Source organism: Solanum stenotomum, chromosome 7 (genome assembly GCF_019186545.1).
Source record: "Solanum stenotomum isolate F172 chromosome 7, ASM1918654v1, whole genome shotgun sequence".
NCBI lineage: Eukaryota > Viridiplantae > Streptophyta > Magnoliopsida > Solanales > Solanaceae > Solanum > Solanum stenotomum.
The window spans coordinates 61262326-61285039 of record NC_064288.1 but is presented as its reverse complement, the minus strand read 5'-3'; the positions used below and the strand labels follow the sequence as shown (position 1 = coordinate 61285039).

At 32.1% G+C, this 22714-nt stretch overlaps 2 protein-coding genes and 1 long non-coding RNA gene across 7 annotated transcripts; all 3 read right to left on the bottom strand.

The window, feature by feature from the left end:
• Positions 1-6387: 6387 nt before the first annotated feature.
• LOC125870645 (uncharacterized) lies at positions 6388-7016 on the bottom strand. The gene is made up of 2 exons (XR_007446930.1): positions 6810-7016; positions 6388-6639 (listed from the first exon to the last, which is right to left on the bottom strand). It is a non-coding gene; the product is annotated as an uncharacterized LOC125870645 (long non-coding RNA).
• Positions 7017-9032: 2016 nt separating this feature from the next.
• Positions 9033-10898, bottom strand: LOC125870642 (chaperone protein dnaJ 20, chloroplastic-like). Its single transcript, XM_049551123.1, has 2 exons — positions 10472-10898; positions 9033-9349 (listed from the first exon to the last, which is right to left on the bottom strand). The coding sequence occupies exons 1-2, from the start codon at positions 10859-10861 to the stop codon at positions 9206-9208; spliced, it is 534 nt and encodes a 177-aa protein (XP_049407080.1). The 5' UTR covers positions 10862-10898; the 3' UTR covers positions 9033-9205.
• A 2938-nt stretch (positions 10899-13836) lies between these two features.
• LOC125870631 (uncharacterized) lies at positions 13837-21910 on the bottom strand. 5 transcript variants are annotated; one of them, XR_007446925.1, is made up of 7 exons: positions 21271-21910; positions 18935-19369; positions 18017-18530; positions 15619-17193; positions 15189-15258; positions 14819-14948; positions 13837-14216 (listed from the first exon to the last, which is right to left on the bottom strand). XR_007446925.1 is itself a non-coding variant. In XM_049551109.1 (4 exons), the coding sequence occupies exons 1-4, from the start codon at positions 21827-21829 to the stop codon at positions 15999-16001; spliced, it is 2703 nt and encodes a 900-aa protein (XP_049407066.1). In that variant the 5' UTR covers positions 21830-21910; the 3' UTR covers positions 15420-15998. The 5 variants fall into 5 exon arrangements, 1 of the variants encoding a protein (XP_049407066.1); XR_007446927.1 differs by having other exon boundaries at positions 14819-14944; XR_007446924.1 differs by having other exon boundaries at positions 15648-17193.
• Positions 21911-22714: the final 804 nt, after the last annotated feature.

Sequence of the window (22714 nt, the reverse complement as noted above, 5' to 3'; positions counted from 1 at the left end):
ATAAGATAATAAAATAATATATTTTCAGAAGACCTCTATATTAGTATATGGTTCCATTAATATTATAAATTAATAATTCGTTAAAAGTACATATATATATATCTAAGATAATTTAGTGAAACATGATTCTATTGTCTTATATTTTTTTGTTAAAATTTAAATCTTATTGAAGCTCATCTCTAACTTTTCTTATTGCATCCAAAAAATTCGGTGTTGTCTTTTCGATCTGCACCATAAAATTGTGAACAGTGTTAAATGTGAAGTGTTTCCTTACTTGTAACTAGTTCCATATATATTGTATCTTCTACTTTATCATCAACATTATTTTTTTCTATGATATCCATAATTTCTTCTAAGCTCTGGACTTCTGAACATGTATCATTATGGGTCATGTTTATGTAGGTGTTTGAGGGTTCGAGTCTCACTATCTATTCCTCTATTACTTTTCAAATAATAGCTAAAACTCATAACAAATTCGAAAAACTAGTCATCTCAACTAATTTTTACTTATATGTTTGTTTAGGCGCAACGATGAAAATAGCATCGATGAGCCATTAAATATTGGAAATAGTTTTAGACAAAGTTCCTCCATTTATAAACACATAACAAATTAACTCCAAAAAAACGTTGTTGGAAATTTGGAATATCCAAAGGATCGACAAGTGAATCATACAAGAATGATATATTCATGAGGTTCAAAGTTCGAGAGTTCATACCTTTATAAGTTTTTTCGTATTTTAAAAGGTCGAAAATTTTATACCAAAAAAAGAATTGTGCATTCAAGTGTGGCTATTCCCTTATTACACATTAAATGGTGGCTAAAAACTCATACTAAATCAGATATATGAATTTAAAGAATATATCAATAACGGAAAATGAACTTTCTTAATGATAATAAGTTCTTTTATTTAATTAAATAATTAATACATCAACTTAATTAACTAGTAACATGAAACTCACACGTTTTAATTGAGAAAAATCATAATGCTTTCTCAAATTAATTAACATAATTATTTTTTTGAAAATTTTCATTTATGACAATGAGCATGACATTGGGGTAGAGAAACATAGCCACATGCCGGTGGATTGTTCGTATGGCAACACCATTTGGGTGGCTCACCGTGACTCAAAAGCGAGATACAACATCAATGTTAAGTTCTGACGTAAGTTTCGTACTTTTATTACTTACATTTTTTTAAAAAACAAGAAAATATCACTATTTATTTCTATACAATAACAAAAGTTATTATACTATCAGATAATAATAATAATAATAATAATAATAATAATAATAATAATAATAATAATAATAATAATAATAATAATAATAAATAATAATAATAATAAATAATAAATAATAACAATAATAAATAATAATAATAAATAATAATAAATAACAATAATAAATAATAATAATAATAATAATAATAATAATAATAATAAAGTATAAGTATATAAGAAAAATGTATATGGACATACAATGATGAAGAGCAAATATAGAGAAAAAAACCATTGAAAGCAACAAAATAGATTGAATGGAAAATTTTGTAGAGGCCATTGAAGATAAATATGCTTTAATGTTCTTAAGTCTAAAAATAGAGAGAAATACTTATATTAATGAAATTTTCCCCAATATATAGCCTATAAATGTACTTCATTTTGGTAACCAACACAGATTAATAATTGATTTACCAAAGTAGTTTTAGTCTATGTAGGTATTATAAAAAAATCTATGCACAATAGATATTTTATCAATTTTTGATAATTTTTCCGTATTTGTCCAACATGAAAATAACATCAGTAAACCCATAAATATTGGAAATATTTTGGTAACCCATAATTTTTTTTGGTCACAAACGAATTAGCTTTTGCGTCGAGAGAGAAACACTAATATATAAATGTTCAACTTCAAATCGATAGAGAAATGTAAGATAAATATGGTATAAATATACGAAATTAGACTATATAATATCAATAGCTGAAATTGAATTTTATTAAGGTTATAATCAAAGTTGTTTTTATTTTAGTAATACATCAATATAATTAGTAACATGAAACTCATGAGTACTAATTGAGGATAAAACTATTAATGTTTTCTCGAATTAATAATATTATATTTTACTTAAAAAATTATCATAATTAGTGACAATTATCCTGACATATTTGGTTAGTATCATAGCATTCTGAAATTGCTGGGCAACACCATATGGGTACTGGATTGCCTTGCTCATGAACTGGGATGCATTGATAGGTTGCCGCGTCTGATTTCACATTTATATCTTCATCACCTGTATTTCATGAAATTCAATTATAAGAGTATATAAAATTTTATAACAACATTAAAAAGTGAAAATAACATTTATAACAAGACATGTTAATAGGGAAAAATGTGGACTTACAATGATGAAGAGCCAACAAGGAAAACAAAACCAAGCAAAATAGCAAAACTGATTGAAGGGGGAACTTTGTAAAGGCCATTGAAAAATATATTTTTAAGATTGAAAAATATATTTTTCAAGTGCTCAATAGTCTAAAAGGTGTGAGAAATACTTATGAAATTCTCTCAAATATATAGACTTATGAAAGTACTTGATTTTGATAATTAAGGAAAACTAATGATTAATTTAAAATTGTTTCTTCTTGCTCTATATATTAATAATGATTTTACCTAAAAAGGCTGATATGGTATATATATATACCAATCTAGTATTTCTATTAGTATATATCTATTTCTTGTTGACTATAAAATTGGGGAAAAATTAAATATATTCAACTCACTTATTCCTCACCACTATAATTTATTGTATTTCTAAAATAACTCTTTTTGTTTTTCTTTACTATTTACTTGTTATCATTTATTTGATTTACTAATATTTCTTTACCATTTCCTTTTATTACTTGTGTGTGAATATGTGAAATTTTACCCAAAAAAATAAAATAAAATGTGAAATGTATCCTACACATTCATTCCTCCTTATTGCCATTTGTTTTTATTCCTAAAATGTTTGTTTAAAACAAAATTATTTTCCTGTCTTTTTCTTTTTGGTACTTAGTACATGAATTTGTTTAGTCTAATTAGTTTGATAAAAAAAATTATAGGGCGAAAACCGTTTAGACCTCTTAATTTTATTTTAAAAATTAAATTTATCTTTCAATCTGAGATAAATAGTCATTCTCCTTATATGATCTTTTATTTTTTGCAGACTAAAAATTAAAGTGACACTCATAAGTCATATTTTTGAATGACAAACAAGTGGTGTGCCCATTATTCCTATTTAAGGCAGATTCACCTCGGATCATGTTTATATAGATGTTTGAGAATTCGAGTCTCACTATCTATTTCTCCATTACTCTTCAAATGGTAGCTAAAACTAATAATAAACTCGAAAACTAGTCTTCCCTACTAATTTTTACTTATGTGTTTGTTTAGGTGCAACAATAAAGATATCATCGATAAGCTCATAAATATTGAAAATAGTTTTGGACAAAGTTCCTCCATTTATAAACACATGAGAATAAATTGACTCCAAAAAACGATGTTGGAATCCAAAGAATTGACAAGTGAATTGCAAGAAATGATATATTTATGAGTTTAAAGTTTATAAGTTTTTCCATATTTTAAATAAATAGGGATCATTTTATTTTTTAAAAAGGAATTATGCATTCAAGTGTGGCTATTCTCTTATACTTTTTAAATGGTGGCGAAAAACTCATAGTAAATCAGATATATGAATTTAAAGTATATATTATAACTGAAAATGAGCTATCTTAATAATAATCAAGTTCTTTTATTTAAATAAATAATTAATACATCAACGTAATTAACTAGTAACATGAAACTCACACCTTCTAATTGAGAAAAATCATAATGCTTTCGCAAATTAATTAACATAATTATTTTTTGAAAATTTTCATTTATGACAATGAGCATGACATTCTTTTAGAGAAACATAGCCACATGTGGGTGGATTGTTCGTATGGCAACACCATTTGGGTGGGTCACCAGGACTCAAAAGCGGAATGCATACATCGGTATTAAGTTCTGACGTAACTCTCGTACTTTCATCACCTGCATTTTTTTAAAAACAAGAAAACATCTCGATTAGTTTCTATACAATAACAAAAGTTCTTATACTATCAGATCGATTACTAAAATATAACAATTACATGCATGTAACCATTCATAAAACGAAGAATTATAATTTCACGTTATTAAATTATTTGTTGCGCATAATGACGATAATAATAATAAGCATATATAAAAAAAATGAATTTGGACATACAATGATGAAGAGCAAATATAGAGAACAAAACCATTGAAAGCAACAAAATTGATTGAATGGGAAATTTTGTAGAGGCCATTGAAGATAAATATGCTTTAATGTTCTAAAGTCTAAAAATAGTGAGAAATACTTATATTATGAAATTTTCCCACATATATATAGCCTATAAAAGTACTTCATTTTGGTAACTAACACAAATAAATAATTGATTTACCAAATGAGTTTTAGTCTATATATATGTGGTAAAAAAATATACGCACAAGAGATATTTTCTCAAATTTTGATAATTTTTCCTTATTTGTCCAACGGATAAATGTGGTAAAACCAAGTATCAATCTTATTATAATGAAAGAGCAAGGTACTCTTTTATAGATACAAAATATAGGAACAATTGATGCAGTTAACTCCTACGAGAACACAAATTCTATACCTAGAAGAGTCCTATACGATACAAACTATATATCAAATTTTGATAATTCAAAATTCAAATTAATGCATAGCTATAACTAACTACAAAGTACGCTATTTAACATCAATTAACCCATAAATATTTTGGTAACCCATATTTTTTTGGTTGCAAATGAATAAGCTTTTGCGTCGAGAGAGAAGCACAAGAGTATAAAATGTTCAACTTCAAATTGATAGAGAAAATGTAAGATACATATGATATAAATATACAAAATTAGAGTATATACTATCGATAGCTGAAAATTGAACTTTATTAACGTTATAGTTATCAAGTTATTTTTGTTTTAGTAATACATCAACAAAATTAGTAACATGAAACTCATGAGTACTAATTGAGGAAATTCATAATGCTTTCTAGAATTAATAATATTATATTTTACTCGAAAAGTTATCATAATTAGTGACAATTATTATGACATGTTTGGTTAGTATCATAGCATTCTATATTTGCTGGGCAACACCATATGGGTACTGGATTGCTTTGCTCATGAATTGGGATGCATTGATCGGGTGCTGCGTCTGCTTTAATTTGGGTATTTTTATCACCTGTATTTCATGAAATAAGAATGCATATCATTATTCGATTAATTTTTATACATTACAAAATATGTAAAAAAAATAAATCTCATATTACCCAAAAGTATACTTTTTGTATGGTGCATAATAATAATAATAATAATAATAATAATAATAATAATAATAATAATAATAATAACAACAATAATAATAAGTATAAAGGAATAAATATATTTGAACATACATTGATGGAGAGCTAATAGAGAAAACAAAATCAAGAAAATTAGCAAAATTGATCCAATGGAGAATTTTATAGAGGCCATATTGAACATATATATATGATTTAGTGCTCAATGATAAAAATAAAATAAAATGAGAAATAGATATGAAATTCTCACAAATATATAGTTCTATCGAAGTATATGATTTTAATAATGGACATAAACTTATGATTAACTTACCAAGCTTTATTACCTAATTTTCATCTAGAGACACAATATTTAAAATTTCAACTACTTATCTTTTACATGTTTTAGATATGATAATTACAATATTCTCATCTCAATATAATAGAAGACATTAGCTTACTTTTTATAAAATTTTAAAAATAAAATTCCAGAAGTTAAATACAAAATTAATATTCCCCTAGTCGATTTTTTTCTTTATTTAAAGCATGACGTCGTTTATGTTCTTGAAAATTTTGATTTGTAAAAATAATAAGAATGATTAATTAGAACTTGTTTGTATTTACTTTTGACTTATAAGTCAAAAAATTTAACTTACGACTTTTGATTTATTTTTATTATTATAGCTTAAAATTTGGTGCTTAAAAGCTATTTTCAGATTAAAAGCACATAAAACAAGTTAATCCAAACAGACTTTTAATTAATATGGTTCTTGACGTTACAAAACTACATACAACTAAGGACATTATATTTCTTCATATACAACTCAAAGGAAAGGAGAGCTTTACGGAAGCTTAAAAAAGAATTGAGTAAGCTCTTGCCTAAGAGAAGAATTTAATAAAACGGAGATCAGAAATTTTCCGATCAAACAAATATAATAAATCACTTAGCTTAGACAAAAAACTTATATCCTTACTTGAATTAACAAAGAAAAATCACAAAAGATTATAAGTCATTTTAATCAAATTGAAACTTCAAAATCATTTTATTAAACTCTTGGAAATGATGAAGAATCACTAATACAAGTCACATAATTTATCATTAATGACAATTATTTTGACAATTTTGTAGAGAAAGATAGTCACAATTGAGTGGTTTGTCCAACGTGCAACACCAATGAGGTGGTTCACCAGGAACCACAAGTTGGTCGCATACATCGTTTGCATTAAGTTTCGTGCTTTCATCACCTGCATTTCGTAAAATATAATAACATATTAAATTAGTTAATTAGCTTTTATATACCGACATTACTACGTAAAAAAATTTCTTATACTATCAAATCACCTAAACAATAATATCATATTTTTTACGAGTTTTACATTGAAAACAAAATCTCAATAATTTATGCTAAACATACATTGATGGAGATTCACAAGAGAATACAAAACCACACAAAGCAGCAAAATTGACTGAAGGGAGAATTTTGTAGAGGCCATTGAAAATATGTGATTTAGTGCTCAAAAATCAAAAGATAATGAAAAATGCTTAAGAATTGTCTCAAATATATAGACTTTTAAAAGTACTTGATTTTGATAAGTGACAAAAATTAATGATTAATTTACCAAATTTTATTTCCTTATTTTTTTAAATATAGAGACACAATATTAAAAATCATATTTACTTACCTTTTTTCATGTTTTAAGTGAACACCCCGTTATTATGAAATTACAGTCTCAGTAAAAAAATAGATATTTGTTTAGTTACTTTCTATGAAATTTAATTAATGTATTTGACTACATGTTTGACCCTTATCACCCTTCAAGAGAGTCAAACTTAGGTAAAATGTAATCTTCGACCATCTAGTTTACCAACATGATTATAGATTGAAGACTAAAGACCGAAGTACAAACTTTGACCGTCTATATTATTGTGTATAGATATGTATAGTATATGTATATATATTATAGATATATAGTATGTGTATATGTTACATGTAGTATATGCATATACTTATATAAAGCATTCATTATTTATACACTACGTACATATTTTTAATTAAATAGCCAAAAACATTGGGCTATAATTTCCCCTTTATTCTTTAGGAAAGCATGCATTAACTTCTGATTGGAAACAACTATGACTCTAAAAGAGGATGCGATCGCGAAAACAATAAAATCATCAATAAATTATATAATAGACTTGAATGTCTATCAATCGATATTCTATATGATGTGATATTAGTAGTTTTATCTGCTAGTAAGAGAAACTACGGTGAATGAATCTTTCTTAACCAAGAAAGGTTTGTTGGACACCCAACAGCCCATGGGCTGTGTAGTGCTGGATTGGGCTAGCATTTGGAAGGTCCTCAAATGAGAAGTTAGGCCAATAATTTGTACAGCCCATGTAGACTGGGCTTACTAAAGTTGGATTGACCCATATTGACGGCTCTACACAGTATTGGGAAGAGAAAGTTAGTCCCACTCTTCCTTTTGTTCGAAAATCAACTGCACATGAATATAAAAGTCTCTCTATTTGCATCAATCATTGCCAAAACAAATAACGCAATTTGACACATATTCAACATACATTCACAACATAAATAGCGCAATATGGTTAAAATNTGAACCCATGCTCCCCTCCTGAAATCATATATAGTAGTGTTATATTTTTAAATTTTTTGTTAAATATAGATGTGTAAACCCACAATCGAAGTATCATATAATGGAATGATGATTGGGTGCACCTCTCAGTGACATTAGAAATTTGAATTTTGTATCTATATATCTTGTACTATTTTTCTTTTTAAAATTAGGTAACACCTCTTTAAGTGGTTATTGGTAGCATTTTTGGTGTTATAATTATTTAATCATTTCAATTTTGGACCTATAGATTTAAAATTTTAACTGTTTGCAACGATACGAAACTAAGTGTCAAACCAATTAGATTCACCATTTCACAATAGTACACTGTGCACCCATCATTCCAAAATCCTGGATACACCTCTGAATTGTAGTATATGTATATACTTGTATAAAGTATTCATTATTTATACACTACGTACATATTTTGTAATTAAATAGCCAAAAACATTGGGCTATAATTTCCCTTTTATTCTTTAGGAAAGCATGCATTAACTTCTGATTGGAAACAACTATGACTCCAAGAAAGGATACGCTCGCGAAAACAATAACATCATCAATATGAATTATATAATAAACTTGAATGTCTATCAATCGGTATTCTATATGATGTGATATTAGTAGTTTTATCTGCTAGTAAGAGAAACTGCGGTGAATGAGAAAGGTTTGTTGGACACCCAACAGCCCATAGGCCGTGTAGTGCTGGATTGGGTTAGTATTTTGAAGGTCCTCAAATGAGAAGTTGGGCCAATAATTTATACAGCCCATGTAGACTGGGCTGACTTAAGTTGAATTGACCCATATTGACGGCTCTAAGTCCAAATACTATTATAAAGAGAAAGCCACTATCACTCTTCCTTTTGTTTGAAAAACAACTGCACATGAATAAAAAAGTCTCTCTATTTGCATCAATCATTGCCAAAACAAAGAACGCGATTGACACAAATTCAACATACGAATGCAGAAACCATGTAAATAGCTCGAGAAATAATAGCGCGATATGGTTAAAATAGCAACTTGATTCAAATAACTCTATGTACAAACAGTTACCTATATTTGGTTAGCAACTTACATAGTTGTTACACTACTTATAACATCAATGCTAACCAAACACTTCCAATTATATATCTAATATACAAGCAATATATAAAAACTATATAACAAGGATTATTCGTTATAACGATGTTTCATTCCTTTGTCTACGCATACGTGCACCCCATGACATATTGTTAACAGAGTCCTTGTGTGTGTTTCTTCTTTTCAACTCGGATAGCTGGGAATGCCAACGATTCTTCCATTCACCGGTGTCCTCCATTGACTAAATGCATATAAGAAAACCATATCAGTGAAGAAAATAGAAGATATCAAGATAGAATTCGCGGATATATCACTGTACAACAACAACAAAAAAACAATTACATGAATGCAAAAGCTGCGATTCTCTAAACAAACGATATATTTTCAGTAGCAGAGGCTGTATAAAGTTGTAGAGATGCACTGAGAAGTATATGGCATTTCAACAATACTAACTCCATGTTCTATGAGTGATCCTTACTCGTAGCAAAGTTAGGATCTTCACTAAAGAATTCAGAATATAAAAAGTAAAGACACAAAGAAGTCAAAGGATTCAACATCTACTATATACACATTTTAAAAAAAATTGATCTTGGGGCAACCCCCTTGCGCCTTGCTAGCTCCGCCCCTGATTCTTACAACTGTTTCAAATCAAATATCAGCCAAACACTAATATTCCATCCATCCCAGACCTTGTTGTCAACCTTTTCACTCACACAACTATATCCTAATATGTTCTACCCAAAAATACTAAGTATACCAAATTCTAGAGGAAAAAAGAATTAAAATAGCAAAGTATTGTCAACCTATGTTGCTCAGACTCTTCAAAAATGTCAACAATTGCATGTCAGATTCTCCAAAATAGTATGTACGACATCGAAAGTGAAGAGTCCAAACAATTAGTTGTCAACAATCACACTAAAGAAAATTGCCCTCAAATTAGACACCAAACATATAAACACACAGAAATTAGTTGACTAAAACAAGATAATTAAACAAACCCCATTTGATTTCAACCTAAAAAAACACCACTACCACAAATTTTTACACACATAAAAAAACTTTAATTCACCCCATAGTATTATTACTTAAACTTGCCCTCACCTAACAATATTCACATTCAGACACATCAACTCGTCTCAATTGAATACTCCAATTTACAAATAATCATCTACACACTTCCAAAAATTTATGTGTCACGTCAGCACAGTATCCACGAGACACAACAAGGACGAGTTAGAGTGTTAAGTTATCAATTAACTCAAAGTCAAAATGTTTAATACAATAATTTGCAAATTTTAAAAACAAAAACTTTAATTCACCCAAATATCCAAAAAAAAATTATCAAAAAAAATAAAAAACCAACCTCATCATTTTGGCACTTTCTACGAGGAGAAAATGCAAAGTGAAAGCCTTTAGACATATCTTTATCATACATATCTCTTGATTTAGGATCCGATAATGTCTCATAAGCTTCTTGAACCCGAATAAACCTTTGGGTATTTTCTTCGACCCGACCCGGAGGTGAAACATCCGGGTGGTACTTTCTTGCTAATTGTTTGTACGCTTGTTTGATTTCTAATAAAGAAACAGTTTCTTGAATACCCAAAAGCTCATAAAAGCTTTTTGATTCAGTAATTTCTATCACATTGTTGTTAAGTTTTGAATGAACTCTCAAAGACACTTTTTGAGTTCTTGAAAAGTGTGGATATGATGGGGAAAATAGTACACGATCTATTGGGGTTCTTAGATACATTTTTTTTTTCTTCTTGTGGAATTTGATTGAAGTGTGAAGGTTTTTAGGTGTGTATATATATAAGAAAAAGGCAAGTGGAGTATTTCGATACGTTCCATTTGGTTTTAATTTTGACGTAACAATATGTTGAATGTATTATAAATATATCAGATGAAAAGTTAAAATTGAAGAATTAAATTTGGAGAATAGGGGCGCGACTTACCGAAAATTACACCATTAATATAATATATATGTTGGACTCTCTTTGGCTAGTTCATGTGTTTACTTCGTCATAATTTGATCCCTTAATAAATTTCATAACTTCACTACTAGAAGCGAGTATTGAGTAATTCAATATAGTTTCACATGTGGAATTTAAGAAGGATGAAATTTTCACATATTTTATCCGAGAGGTTGGAGTTTTTACCATAGTGAAAGGTATTTATGTCGTTTTAACTATTTTCAATTTAAAATAAATTAGTGGCTAATTCACAACCTATTAGGGAGCCATAGTAGTAATGAGTTTTAGTTGAAGATGGATAAAGTACCTTAATTTGATGAGTTAATTGATTTTTAAGATTTTTATCATTAAACTTCATTATATTTTCAATATTTCAGAAGGTTTTCGTTTATATACTATTATGTTTCACTTAAAAAATATCAGGTTTAGATGAACTCATTATCAAAAAAACCAAATGTCATTAGGTTTATTGAGTTTGATACACCAACAATTTGATATTTGTGAGTCAAACAATTTTGTCGAGCTTCTAGAGAGATTCAAAAAGTTTGCTCACTTTCTACCATCTTACTTAAAATTTGTGAATTAATCATAATTACAAGGAATATACGATAAAAATCCTCATTACAATTATTTCATGAGAAAGTCCCACTAAAAACTACTTCGACACAATTATTGAGAGAGATGGAAAAAGTTTCAAGCTTTCCTTGTCTATTAAAATGAATTTACCTAAAAGTCTTCATTTTGGGAACGTCTAGTACTAAAGTCATTGAATGAGTAAGTCGCCACGTTACTTTAGCCCCACATACGAAAAAGAAATATATTAATGCACTTTTGCACCAAATAACAACTTGTAAGTTGTACCTAAATTTGTTTGTTGATAATGATTTTGACATGAACCTAAAGTTGCCAAAGATTGGCTACTCTTTCTACGTGGATGGATAAGTTGTCACTTCTCAAAATTGCAAAAATACAAAAATCAGAGATAAAAGCTGTACATTGATATTGAACTTTATGGCAATGTACACCTTAGTATTGGATAAGATCATAATTTTTACGAGATGATATTTCTCATTTCGATGGTGTAAAAAGTACAAAATTATGATCTTATCCTATATTTATTTCATAGAATTGATAAGTACAAACATTGTAGGTACGTACACCAAGCCTTAACTTATCTAAGTGTTGAATTTAAAATTACATGGTGCAATTGATTCAAATTACAAAGGTATTTAGCGTAATTTACCCTATTTCAACATAATCACAATCGAACGACGACTAATTCAATTGGTATTAGTGGTTACTGGTGAACTGTTTTTCGATTTATGTAAACAAATTGTTACAATTAAATTGTTTATATGACTAATAAGTAGAACAGNCCAAGCCTTAACTTATCTAAGTGTTGAATTTAAAATTACATGGTGCAATTGATTCAAATTACAAAGGTATTTAGCGTAATTTACCCTATTTCAACATAATCACAATCGAACGACGACTAATTCAATTGGTATTAGTGGTTACTGGTGAACTGTTCTTCAATTTATGTAAACAAATTGTTACAATTAAATTGTTTACATGACTAATATGTTCTACACAAAAATATTAAGCATACCAAATTCTAGAGGAAAAAGAATTAAAATAGCAGAGTATTGTCAACCTATGTTGCTCAAACTCTTCAAAAATGTCAAAAACTGCATGTTGGATTCTCCAAAAGTAGTATGCACGACATAGTCAAAAATCACACTAAAGAAAATTGCCCTCAACTTAGACACCAAACATATAAACACACACAAATTAGGTGACTAAAACAAGATAATTAAACAAACCCAATTTAATTTCAAACTATAAAAAACACCACTACCACAAATTTTTACACACATAAAAAAAACTTTAATTCAACCCATAGTATTATTACTTAAACTCGCCCTCAGCTAACAATATGCACATTCAGACACATCAACTCGTCTCAATTGAACACTTCAACTACCAAATAATCATCTACACACTTTCAAAAATTTACGTGTCACATCAACACAGTATCCACTAGACACAACAAGGACTAGTTAGAGTGTTTAGTTACAATTAAATTGTTTATATGACTAATAAGTAGAACAGAAGTTTTAACGGTTGATTGAAAATGATAACACCTACAGCTCCGTTAATTTTTTTCTTGACCTCAAACCTTCTGATGATACAATGTTCGTTCAAAATCTTTTACATGCATTCATAACTCAGCTTCAGATTACTCTATTGCACACCCAAAAATAGAGAAACCCAGAAAATAAGTAGAGCAAGACTCGAAGCATATCAAATTATACGAAAAACTAAACAAAAAAGAATAGATTCCTCGTTATATGCATACGATAAGTTTATGGAATGTGCATTCTTGGTGAGCTAGCACAAAGCGTATAAGCGAATAGAACGGGATGTTTGTCAAACAAGAGTCCACAGAACCACACCAAACATCAGGGGATAGACAAATCAAAACAAAAGCATAGTTTGCTTCTGGAGATAATTTAATCAGTTCATAAGACACAAATATCTTTCAGATCCAGGGATGAGAACACTAGGCAAATTTCGGGGGGTCAGAATCAGCTTTTACCCTATACGATAATCTGCTATCAGGGAGTGAAAATGGTATCAGCCAACATCATTTTTAACCCAAGTATAGTCTACTAGCGAAGAATTGATGGGAAAGAAGGATGATAAGCATCATGTGGGTGTATTGAAACTTTAACATGCAAAGGAAGAAGACTACTGAAAAATATCTGTTGATTTTTATTTCATAGATGGCCCATACACACCTAAACAAAGTGTCTACTCTTGAGATATAATCCTGGTCCAAACAAAAACATCCTAGCAAAAATACATTGTCAAATCACCCGCCAAAATTAATGTTTCCTCGCCTTGCTGCTTGTGCCTTTTAGCTAGTCATACTACTCCTTATAGAACCTCCAACCACCCCAAATAACAAAACGAGGAAAGCAAGGGAGAGAAGCAGAGATGAAAGACGGGGAAGGGTAAACGTGAATGTAAATGAAAAAGGAAGGGGGAAGGGAAGGAAATTATAAGTGTGACATCAACCACATCTAGATTGACAACAGGATACAGCTCTCAGTCCCATACATTCAGCACCACCTAGAAAAAACAAAACGGAAAACCCAAAAAAAAAAAAAAAGAAGGCAGAGATTCTTCAGACAGTTAACAAAGAATGCCTTCAGAAGACAATAAGGTGGCCACCATGAGAGCACAGGAGTCAATATAAAGTACAAGGGTAATGCGAGAATTTCCACAATCAGATATATGATACAGATCAAGGAATTCCTCAGATAAGGTTATTTCATACAATGTATGTAGCTTTTACATGTCATAGCATGCTACAAACAAGTGTCAGCATACAGTGCAAATGTGGATTTCATACATACCATTTCCCCCAAATAAATGACTTAATAGCGCTTCTATTTTCTTAATGCCTATTGTTTTTCTTAAGTGCAATATTTTTTCCTAATATTTGAAGTAACTGCAAGAGGTTCCAATCACTTTAATTACTGTAACCCCGGAGGACACTGACGAATAAAATATAAGCAAGAGGCCAGATAAACCACCTGTTAATCAATTGGACAACTTCAGCTACTAAAATTGTGTGTGAACTAGAGGTGTTGAGCAATAACCATCATGTCCTCCATTACTCCGTTTGCAAGGATAAAAACTAGAAGCTAATGAATTCAACAAGATTTTACCTGTTATGGAACAATTGAGTTCCACCAATTAAAGAACAGATATGAGTATCTGTTTCATGCTCGATTCAGGGAGCATCATGCACTATCATCTCAGCAACATCTGGTTACATTAACCTTAATAGCAGCCTGCCTAACCAAACATTTTCAAGAAAGACAAAAGAAAAAAAAAAGGGAAAAAAAATAGGAGAAAATGGAAAAAAGGAGAAGAAAAGATGAGGAAAGAAGCAATGCAAAATATGTGAAGATTAACAACCTTAAACTTTAACATATTTCTTCATCCCAACAATTTTCAGCCAGCATTCTTAAAATAATTGTTCCAAAAGCAGTGAATGCCCTCCCATTCAAACAACCAAAAATTTCAATTGCATACCTTCAAATACAATCAGATATAACTTTGCCCATTCAATTGATAAAGCGCCAACAAGAACCAGTCCCAAGACCTGCATGTTTTTGGAATTTAACAGGCCCACCAAGCCACCAAATGTAAATAAAATTGGAGCCTCCTACCGAATTAACAACATCACTAACTCATCATGCAAAGGTAGTATAATAGATTCATAAGACAACTAAGCTACTTAATTAGAAAGCTTTTCGAAACTACCCTATCATTAGATCGCATCAGTTAATGAGTACAGGATATGAGAACATAATGCTCAAGGACATACAAATTTTTCAGTGGAAGGCACAATTCCCTCACAAGAAAGGGTAATTGATATACCTTCCTTCACAACACTGAGATTACTAAAAGGATAAGGGGTAATTAAAATCCTCAAACAGACATACAATTAAGAAATTACTACCTACTGACAGAGGTAAAAGTTCACCATACATGAGCTCAAAAAGTAGTTCACAAGAAACTCAGCAGAGTTGATCCAAGATGGCACAAACTTGATACTCAACCTTTCAACTAATGCTACTTCACTTTCTGGTTATGTTCCATGAAGGACCTGCAAAAGAAGCAAAAATAGGCGTTTTCATCATACAAACTGCAATTAATTCAGTCTTAACAGATCTTTCTTGATCATCGGGTGTTGGGATCACGATCTTCCAGGACATCATGCTTCCTCAAAACTTCTCATGTTTTCTGCAATGGTAAAATAAAATGTTCACACAATTGAGTATCACAAGCCATAACCCATAGATTCAGAACTCTTTGAATTGGAAGCTATCAGTCACTGGTTTACATTCCCTTAGCAGGATCTTCTTCCATCAAGCTAATCTCAGTTGTTCCATGATTATTGCCATCCTGCCTAGATCTTCTCTGGTGACCCCTATGACCTCTCACGTCATCCTTTATGGTTTCATCTTGACCTGATCCATGCCTACTTTCAGAAGAATTTGATCTAGAACGTGCCCTGAGCTTTGATCGTCGGCTATCAGAACGGCTTGCTGACTGTTTAGTTCCGTGCTGCTTATCATCGACAGATCTTGACCTGGAGCGCCTTTTACTTCGACTCTTTGATTTCTCTTTTCTGCTCCTTTCCAATTTAGCACTTGAATGATGTTTTTCTTCAGGAGATCTGGACCTTGACTTTGAGTGCCTTCTACTTCGATGCTTAGGTTTATCTCCTTTATTTCTGTCTACTTTATCACTAGAGTGAACTTTCTCTTCAGGAGATTTGGACCTTGACCTGGAGCGCCTTCTAGCATGATGCTTTCTTTTCTCTTCTCTGCTTCTGCTAGAAAGATGCTTCTCTTCTGGCGATCTGGACCTGGAGGCTCTTCTCTGCTTTGACTTGCTTTCTTCCACAACTTCCGGTGACATTTTCTTCTGTGCATCTTCATCAACCTGTGGTGATGCTGACCTTCTTTGATCCTTCTGCCTGGCTTTCTCACCCCTGCTTCCTTCTAGCTTATCATCAGACTGGTCCCTAACTTCAGCAGACTTTGATCTCGAGCGCCTGCTATATTTTGATTTTCTTTCACCATCTTTTGGGGATGACCTACTTTTTCGTCTATGTTCAGGCGATACTGACTCATGGCGAGAAGCTCTACTTGTCTTAAGTGCCGGACTTTCTCGGCGGTGTTTTGGTGAGCCTGAATCGTCACGGTAAGATTTTCTAGTTCGGGGACTTGTGCTTCTACTTCTGTTTCTCCTTGAAACAGGAGAACGACGATCATAGAATCTAACAAAATCCCGTCTTCGACTTCTTTCATTAGCATATCTAACATCCCTATATGGCCGCCTTTCATCTTCGTAGCCTGAATAGCGCCGGGATCTCACAGGTGACCTGGATCTATAATCTCTTGATCTCCGTGGAGGAGAGAAAGAACGGGATCTGCGCCTTCGCCTATAACTTATTGGAGATCTTGATCTGGATCGAGATTTGGATGGTGACCTGGATCTTGACCTAGCACGACTGGGAGAAGGTGACCTATAACAGTGCAACTCGTTAGTAGAAGACCAATACAGTTAAACAAACAAATAAATAGCAGATGATGAGAAACTCTATACACTCTTGGACATCCAAATCCTAGAAAAAAAGTGTCACCTTCCTAGAAATTGCTCCAGATTAACATCCCTTACATTTGTTTTAATAAGGAACAACCAATACCAGCAAACATTATAGGATTTCCTGCAGAACTGAAATAGATTATGCAACAATTATTCAAGATTTTTTTATATGAACCATAAGATGCTTGGAAGATTCACAAGGAAACCCTTGTCCTTGTCCCACTCCACTCAAATCCCACCCTTATAAAACATATGATACCTGGGAGATTCAGTAGGGCATCCTTTTAATTAGATTCCACTCCTCCCAGAACCGCTCACATATAACTTATAAAGCAGATACTAAGATTGTTTCTAGTACCCCCCCNCCTCTTTCTCTCTCTGACTCTCTCTCTCTTCATTGGAACTTTTTAGTGACCTCTTTATCACTCAAGATCAAAGACAGCCATAGAGAATCTTAAAAGGTCGCAAGACTCACAATTAAGTCTATTACGTTGTCAATTATAATCAAAGCATTGAACATAACCAGCTATATGTAACCTTTTTTGGTATCTACAGGTATGGATATGCATAGCTTACATTCACTTCATGCTGTTTCCTAAACACAAGGCATGGTGATGTTCTACAGGTGCAATAAGTTCAACTATTAATAATTAAACAAGATACTCCTGATACCAGTTTAGATGAATTACCAAACACATGAGATAGATTATAAGCATATAAGAAAAATAGCTCAAGTGACATACTTAGCTTTGTCATCAGTTTCCTTATCTTCAGAAACCAGGCCATTCGCTTTCAACATCTTGCTTATTTCTGCAGCTCTTGCGGCAGCCAAATCTGTAGCAGTTTTCATGGTTGCAGCTCGATTAGCAGCTTGTTGTTCAGTCATAGCTTGCTGCATTAATAGGGCTTGCTGGAACTGCATCTGCTGCATTGCTACTGCTTGCTGCATCATCAAGGGCAAAGAAGAAGAGCCCATTGATGAATTTAAGACAGATGCCTTTGGAGGAAGTTGTTTTGCCATTTCAACATTTAAGGGGCGACCTCCAACTTCTATATTGTTCAATGCTAAAGCAGCAGTTGCTTCTTCGGGTTTTGAGTATTCGATGTAAGCAAAATGTTTGGATTCAGTAATGCTACAATCAATGATTGCACCACAGAAACCAAACAGCTGTTTCAACTGATCCACTGTCAGAAGTGGGCTGAGATTGCTGACTTGCAAAGTTCTTTTAAGGGATTCGGCCTTTCTATCTTTGTCACCTGATACATAAAGAAACATAAATAGCACAAACAAGTAGAATGAGGTACACTTCAAGGATACATAGCAGAAATGTCAATATGCATTTTTAATTCTACACATCATATTTTATGATGAGTAGGTTGGGGGAAGAAGCAGAGAGAAAGTAGTAAGAGCCTATCTGCTCTCTTTAAGTTATAGAAGCAATATAATTTGAAGAAACTTAAGTAAGAAAAGTTTATGAGCAGTCCCCAGTAACAAAAAATATATAAATTACTTATTAGGCAATGATGGGAGATAGAAGTACAAGAAAAAAATTCAAGAATCAATGTACAAGTGGACTAGTGGAGTAAGGAAATTTTAAGAATAACTCACAATAATCAACAAATAGGAGGAATTTATAGACAGTAATGAGAGCTAGAAATACCAGACGAATCTTTTCCAGACTGTGCTTGTGCCTGAGCAGCATGCGCTTGAAGAGCTTGTGCAGCAACAATTGCCTGAGCAGCAGCCATAGCAGCCGCAGAAGGTGCCATGGGAACTTGACTAAGTGTTCCCATACTGGTGGTCGCAGCTAGAGCAGTCATTAGAAGATTGTGAGGGGGGTGATTGAATTTGCAATCAGTTTTTGCACATCGTCCATAAAGGTACTCTCGGCAAACTTCCCCAATAGATGCTCCAATTCCAGGTAAAACTACACCTCCAGAAGCTCCAGGAACAATACCTGGTATCATCCCAAGCAATCCTGGGACTGCCCCAGATACAGAACCAGAATAGTTTGGCATATTAGGCATGTTCTGGTTGACCATATTTGGAAATGTTGTTGACGGTACTATACCCAATAGCCCGCCAGTCGTACTGCCTGTGTGATACAAATACAGCATTAAATTCTTTAACATCTACAATACAATGTTGAATTTTGTAAACCAAAACATGAGTACATCTTCATCATAACTATGTACTGAAAAGGAAAATATCTAACATACTGTTACAGTTCCATGTTATACGTCAACCATATCATTCCTCATTCAAACTACATCACAATATTAATGAGAACATCACAAAAAGAGAAAAATAAGAGTAAGCACAAGAGAACAGCAGTACCACATTTTATATATAAGTTCTGAAACAGATTCAGAGAGGAATGTTAAAAAAGAAAAAATATGGTTAGAGTTATTCGAGAAAAGAACAGAAGGTGGGGTAGTAGTTTGAAAGCTTCTAGCCAGTATATAAAGTCCTTTTGCTTTTATGTGACTAAAATACGGTAACCAAGCAATAAATCAAAGACTGAGTCACATTCCTGCTATGATGCACCATCAACTTATGATCTCCGCTTCAGCCAAACCCATACTGACACCTTTGTTGTCATCTTATCTTATCATGGATATGCCTACACTCTTTCTACTTCCCTTCATATAAAAACCCATAGCCAACACAAAAGAACTTGGGACATCTAATTGAGTAATTTATATTCTGAATAATTGGTAGTGGTAAGGTTATCGTGGAATGAATTTTTAATAAAGTTTTAGCTCTAACAGGAATTTAGAAATGTTGACAAAGGACAAATGCATAGATCAAAAAAGTAGATATACATACTCACGGAAGGCACAAAAGTGAACACACAAGAAGACAACATTCTATTTGGGGTAGAGCAAAATAATTATGGTGGAGAGGTGCAGCAGATACAATTCTAGACTACTGATGGGTGGTGAAAATTGTTCCAAAGGTGAAATAGTATATTCCATAATTACATTGAGGTGCTACGTATCTCATATCTAACACCAAACAGCTCCATTAAACTTGGGACAACAGAAATGGACTTTAAATCATCACAATTAAATAGGAGCCCGAATATTTTTTGAGGGGGCTTTTATATGGGGCTCCTATTGATTCTGATGTTTTAAAGTCCAAAACAACAACTAAAAGAACTCCACAAGCCATCCTGATACCAACAGAAATTATCAAGACAATTCAACTAAATAGCATACGACGGAAATAAGAATTGACCAACCATAATCAAATGGACCTCATCTCAGCAATTCCATTGATACTATATACTTTAAAAAAACCACCTGTTTTTTAGTACGATAGACAATTATTAATTCGGATTAGTAAAATTGATTAGTTTAGGTTAAATAATTCAAGCAAGCCTTTAAAAAGATGCAATCCATTTAATAAAACCAATATCATAGCCTCATTTGAGAATTTACAATCCAATCAACTACCCACATTTGACATTACCACAAACCACATTTATGATTAAACACAAATCAATCACATACTCACTTTGATCCAACTTTTAGAAGTCAAATCAGACCTTGGGTGAAAAGTATTTTAGAGTTTAGATAAATGTTATCATTCTGAAAGAGTATCTTTAGTTCTTAAATCCAATCCTTTCCTGAAAAAGAAAACTTTACATAATTTTACACAGCTTTTTGAAAAATTTAGGCCCTCTAAATAATAAGCTTTCCATTTTGCTCCATTGGAACACATTTAATTCTAATGTTAAACAATTCACATTTCTTTAATACTAGAGTATCACTACAATTATTTCTAACCAACAATTTTCTAGACAAACTAAAAAGATTTGGCGTATACTACTACACCTAATGTATGTTGCCACTGTCACTAGACCTTCATCCCAGCTAATTTTAGCATCTTTTGCTTCCCAAAGTTCTTTATTTTTCACTAAGCTAAGCTACCTGACGTAGGAAGTACAAAGCAGTATGAAATTCACCACTCCAAGTGAAGAAAAAAGCAAACCTGTGCTGAAGAAAACAGGGAAAGGACTACCCATGATAGGCTTTCCATTACATTCAACATTCACCATATAATTTCCTCTCTTCTGAACAATATAACTCACTGTGTATGTCCCATCACCCATATCCTTCACAATCCCTTCCAAATCTGATCCTCCAACTCCAACACCAGGTGAAACTCTAATCTTAACCATCGCCCCACCATGTGGAACCTTACGACCATCAGAATCCTTCGTCACAACGGTGAAAGTTGACGGAGCACACGCTGTTCCACCGGCGATTCCAGTGCCAGCCGCCGTACATTTTATAGGGTCAACCGGACCGATCGGCTTCTCCGCAAGCCTCTTCTGCTCATATTCCTCATCATCTAAGTCACTGTCGGATGCGGCCGCGGCTGCAGTGGCTGAAGCTTCGACGTTCTTAAACGTGGCATCGAAAGCAGCTTTCGCAGCCGCATCTTTCTCTGCTTCGCTCTTAAGCTTCGCTTCCTCTGCTTGCTTCGCCCATATCGGTTTCACCGCTGCCGTCACTGTAATCGCCGATGAATTGTTCCGGTCAGCCATGTCACTGTAGCTACAAAATATGCTAACCCTAAATTTGGTCAAGGAATCTGGTGAAGGGCAAGACCGAAGAGAAATAGACCAAAGAAGAAAGAGGTGTCAATCTATAGAAACCTCAAAGTTATGGACTCGTATAGAATTAAAAGAAATTACGAGTACTTAAATGAACTTCCAATTTTACTCTTTTTAAATTTCTTTTTTTTTAGGTGAATTTGCTCTATTTGAAACCAGGGATTTTCGAAAACAGACTCTCCATCTATACGAGATGATAATAAAATCTGCATTCAAACCTCAAAGTTATGGACTCGTATAGAATTAAAAGAAATTACGAGTACTTTAAATGAACTTCCAATTTTATTCTTTTTAAATTTCCTTTTTTTTTTTTTAGGTGAATTTGCTCTATTTGAAACTAGGGATTTTCGAAAACAGACTCTCCATCTATACGAGATAATAATAAAATCTGCATTCAAACGTTGCTCCCAATCGCCCTTCGGATCATGAGGAGCCATCCACCTTATTACGTCAACTATTCTTCACTGGTAGGATTTCAGTAAATATATATTATTATTATTGTTTCTATTTTTAAATTTTGGTCAATTTTGTGAATATTAAAAAGTTGTATATTTTTTTTTTAAATTCCAAAATAAAATAATCTATTTATATTGTATTTAAAAAATCCTTGTTTTAATTATAGTATTTGGTAATATAATGTACACACATCCAACTCAGTACAAACTTATTTTTTTATTTTCCATTTGAAGTTCGGTACTTGCATTGAAGCTCGATTGAATTTGGATTCGCATTGTGAAATTTCACATTCATGCTAAAAAATGTTACATTGGGATAAAACACTTCTTAATAAAGGTCACATTGAAGCTCGATTGAATC

Excerpts from the sequence above, each read along its gene's own strand:
- LOC125870642 (XM_049551123.1), bottom strand. The coding sequence starts at position 10,861 with ATGTATCTAAGAACCCCAATAGATCGTGTACTATTTTCCCCATCATAT. Across the intron at positions 9,350-10,471 it reads GAAAGTGCCAAAATGATGAG|TCAATGGAGGACACCGGTGA; the intron begins GTTGGTTTTTTA and ends ATATGCATTTAG.
- LOC125870631 (XM_049551109.1), bottom strand. The coding sequence starts at position 21,829 with ATGGCTGACCGGAACAATTCATCGGCGATTACAGTGACGGCAGCGGTG. Across the intron at positions 19,370-21,270 it reads CCCTGTTTTCTTCAGCACAG|GCAGTACGACTGGCGGGCTA; the intron begins GTTTGCTTTTTT and ends TGTATCACACAG. Across the intron at positions 18,531-18,934 it reads GTCTGGAAAAGATTCGTCTG|GTGACAAAGATAGAAAGGCC; the intron begins GTATTTCTAGCT and ends TTTATGTATCAG.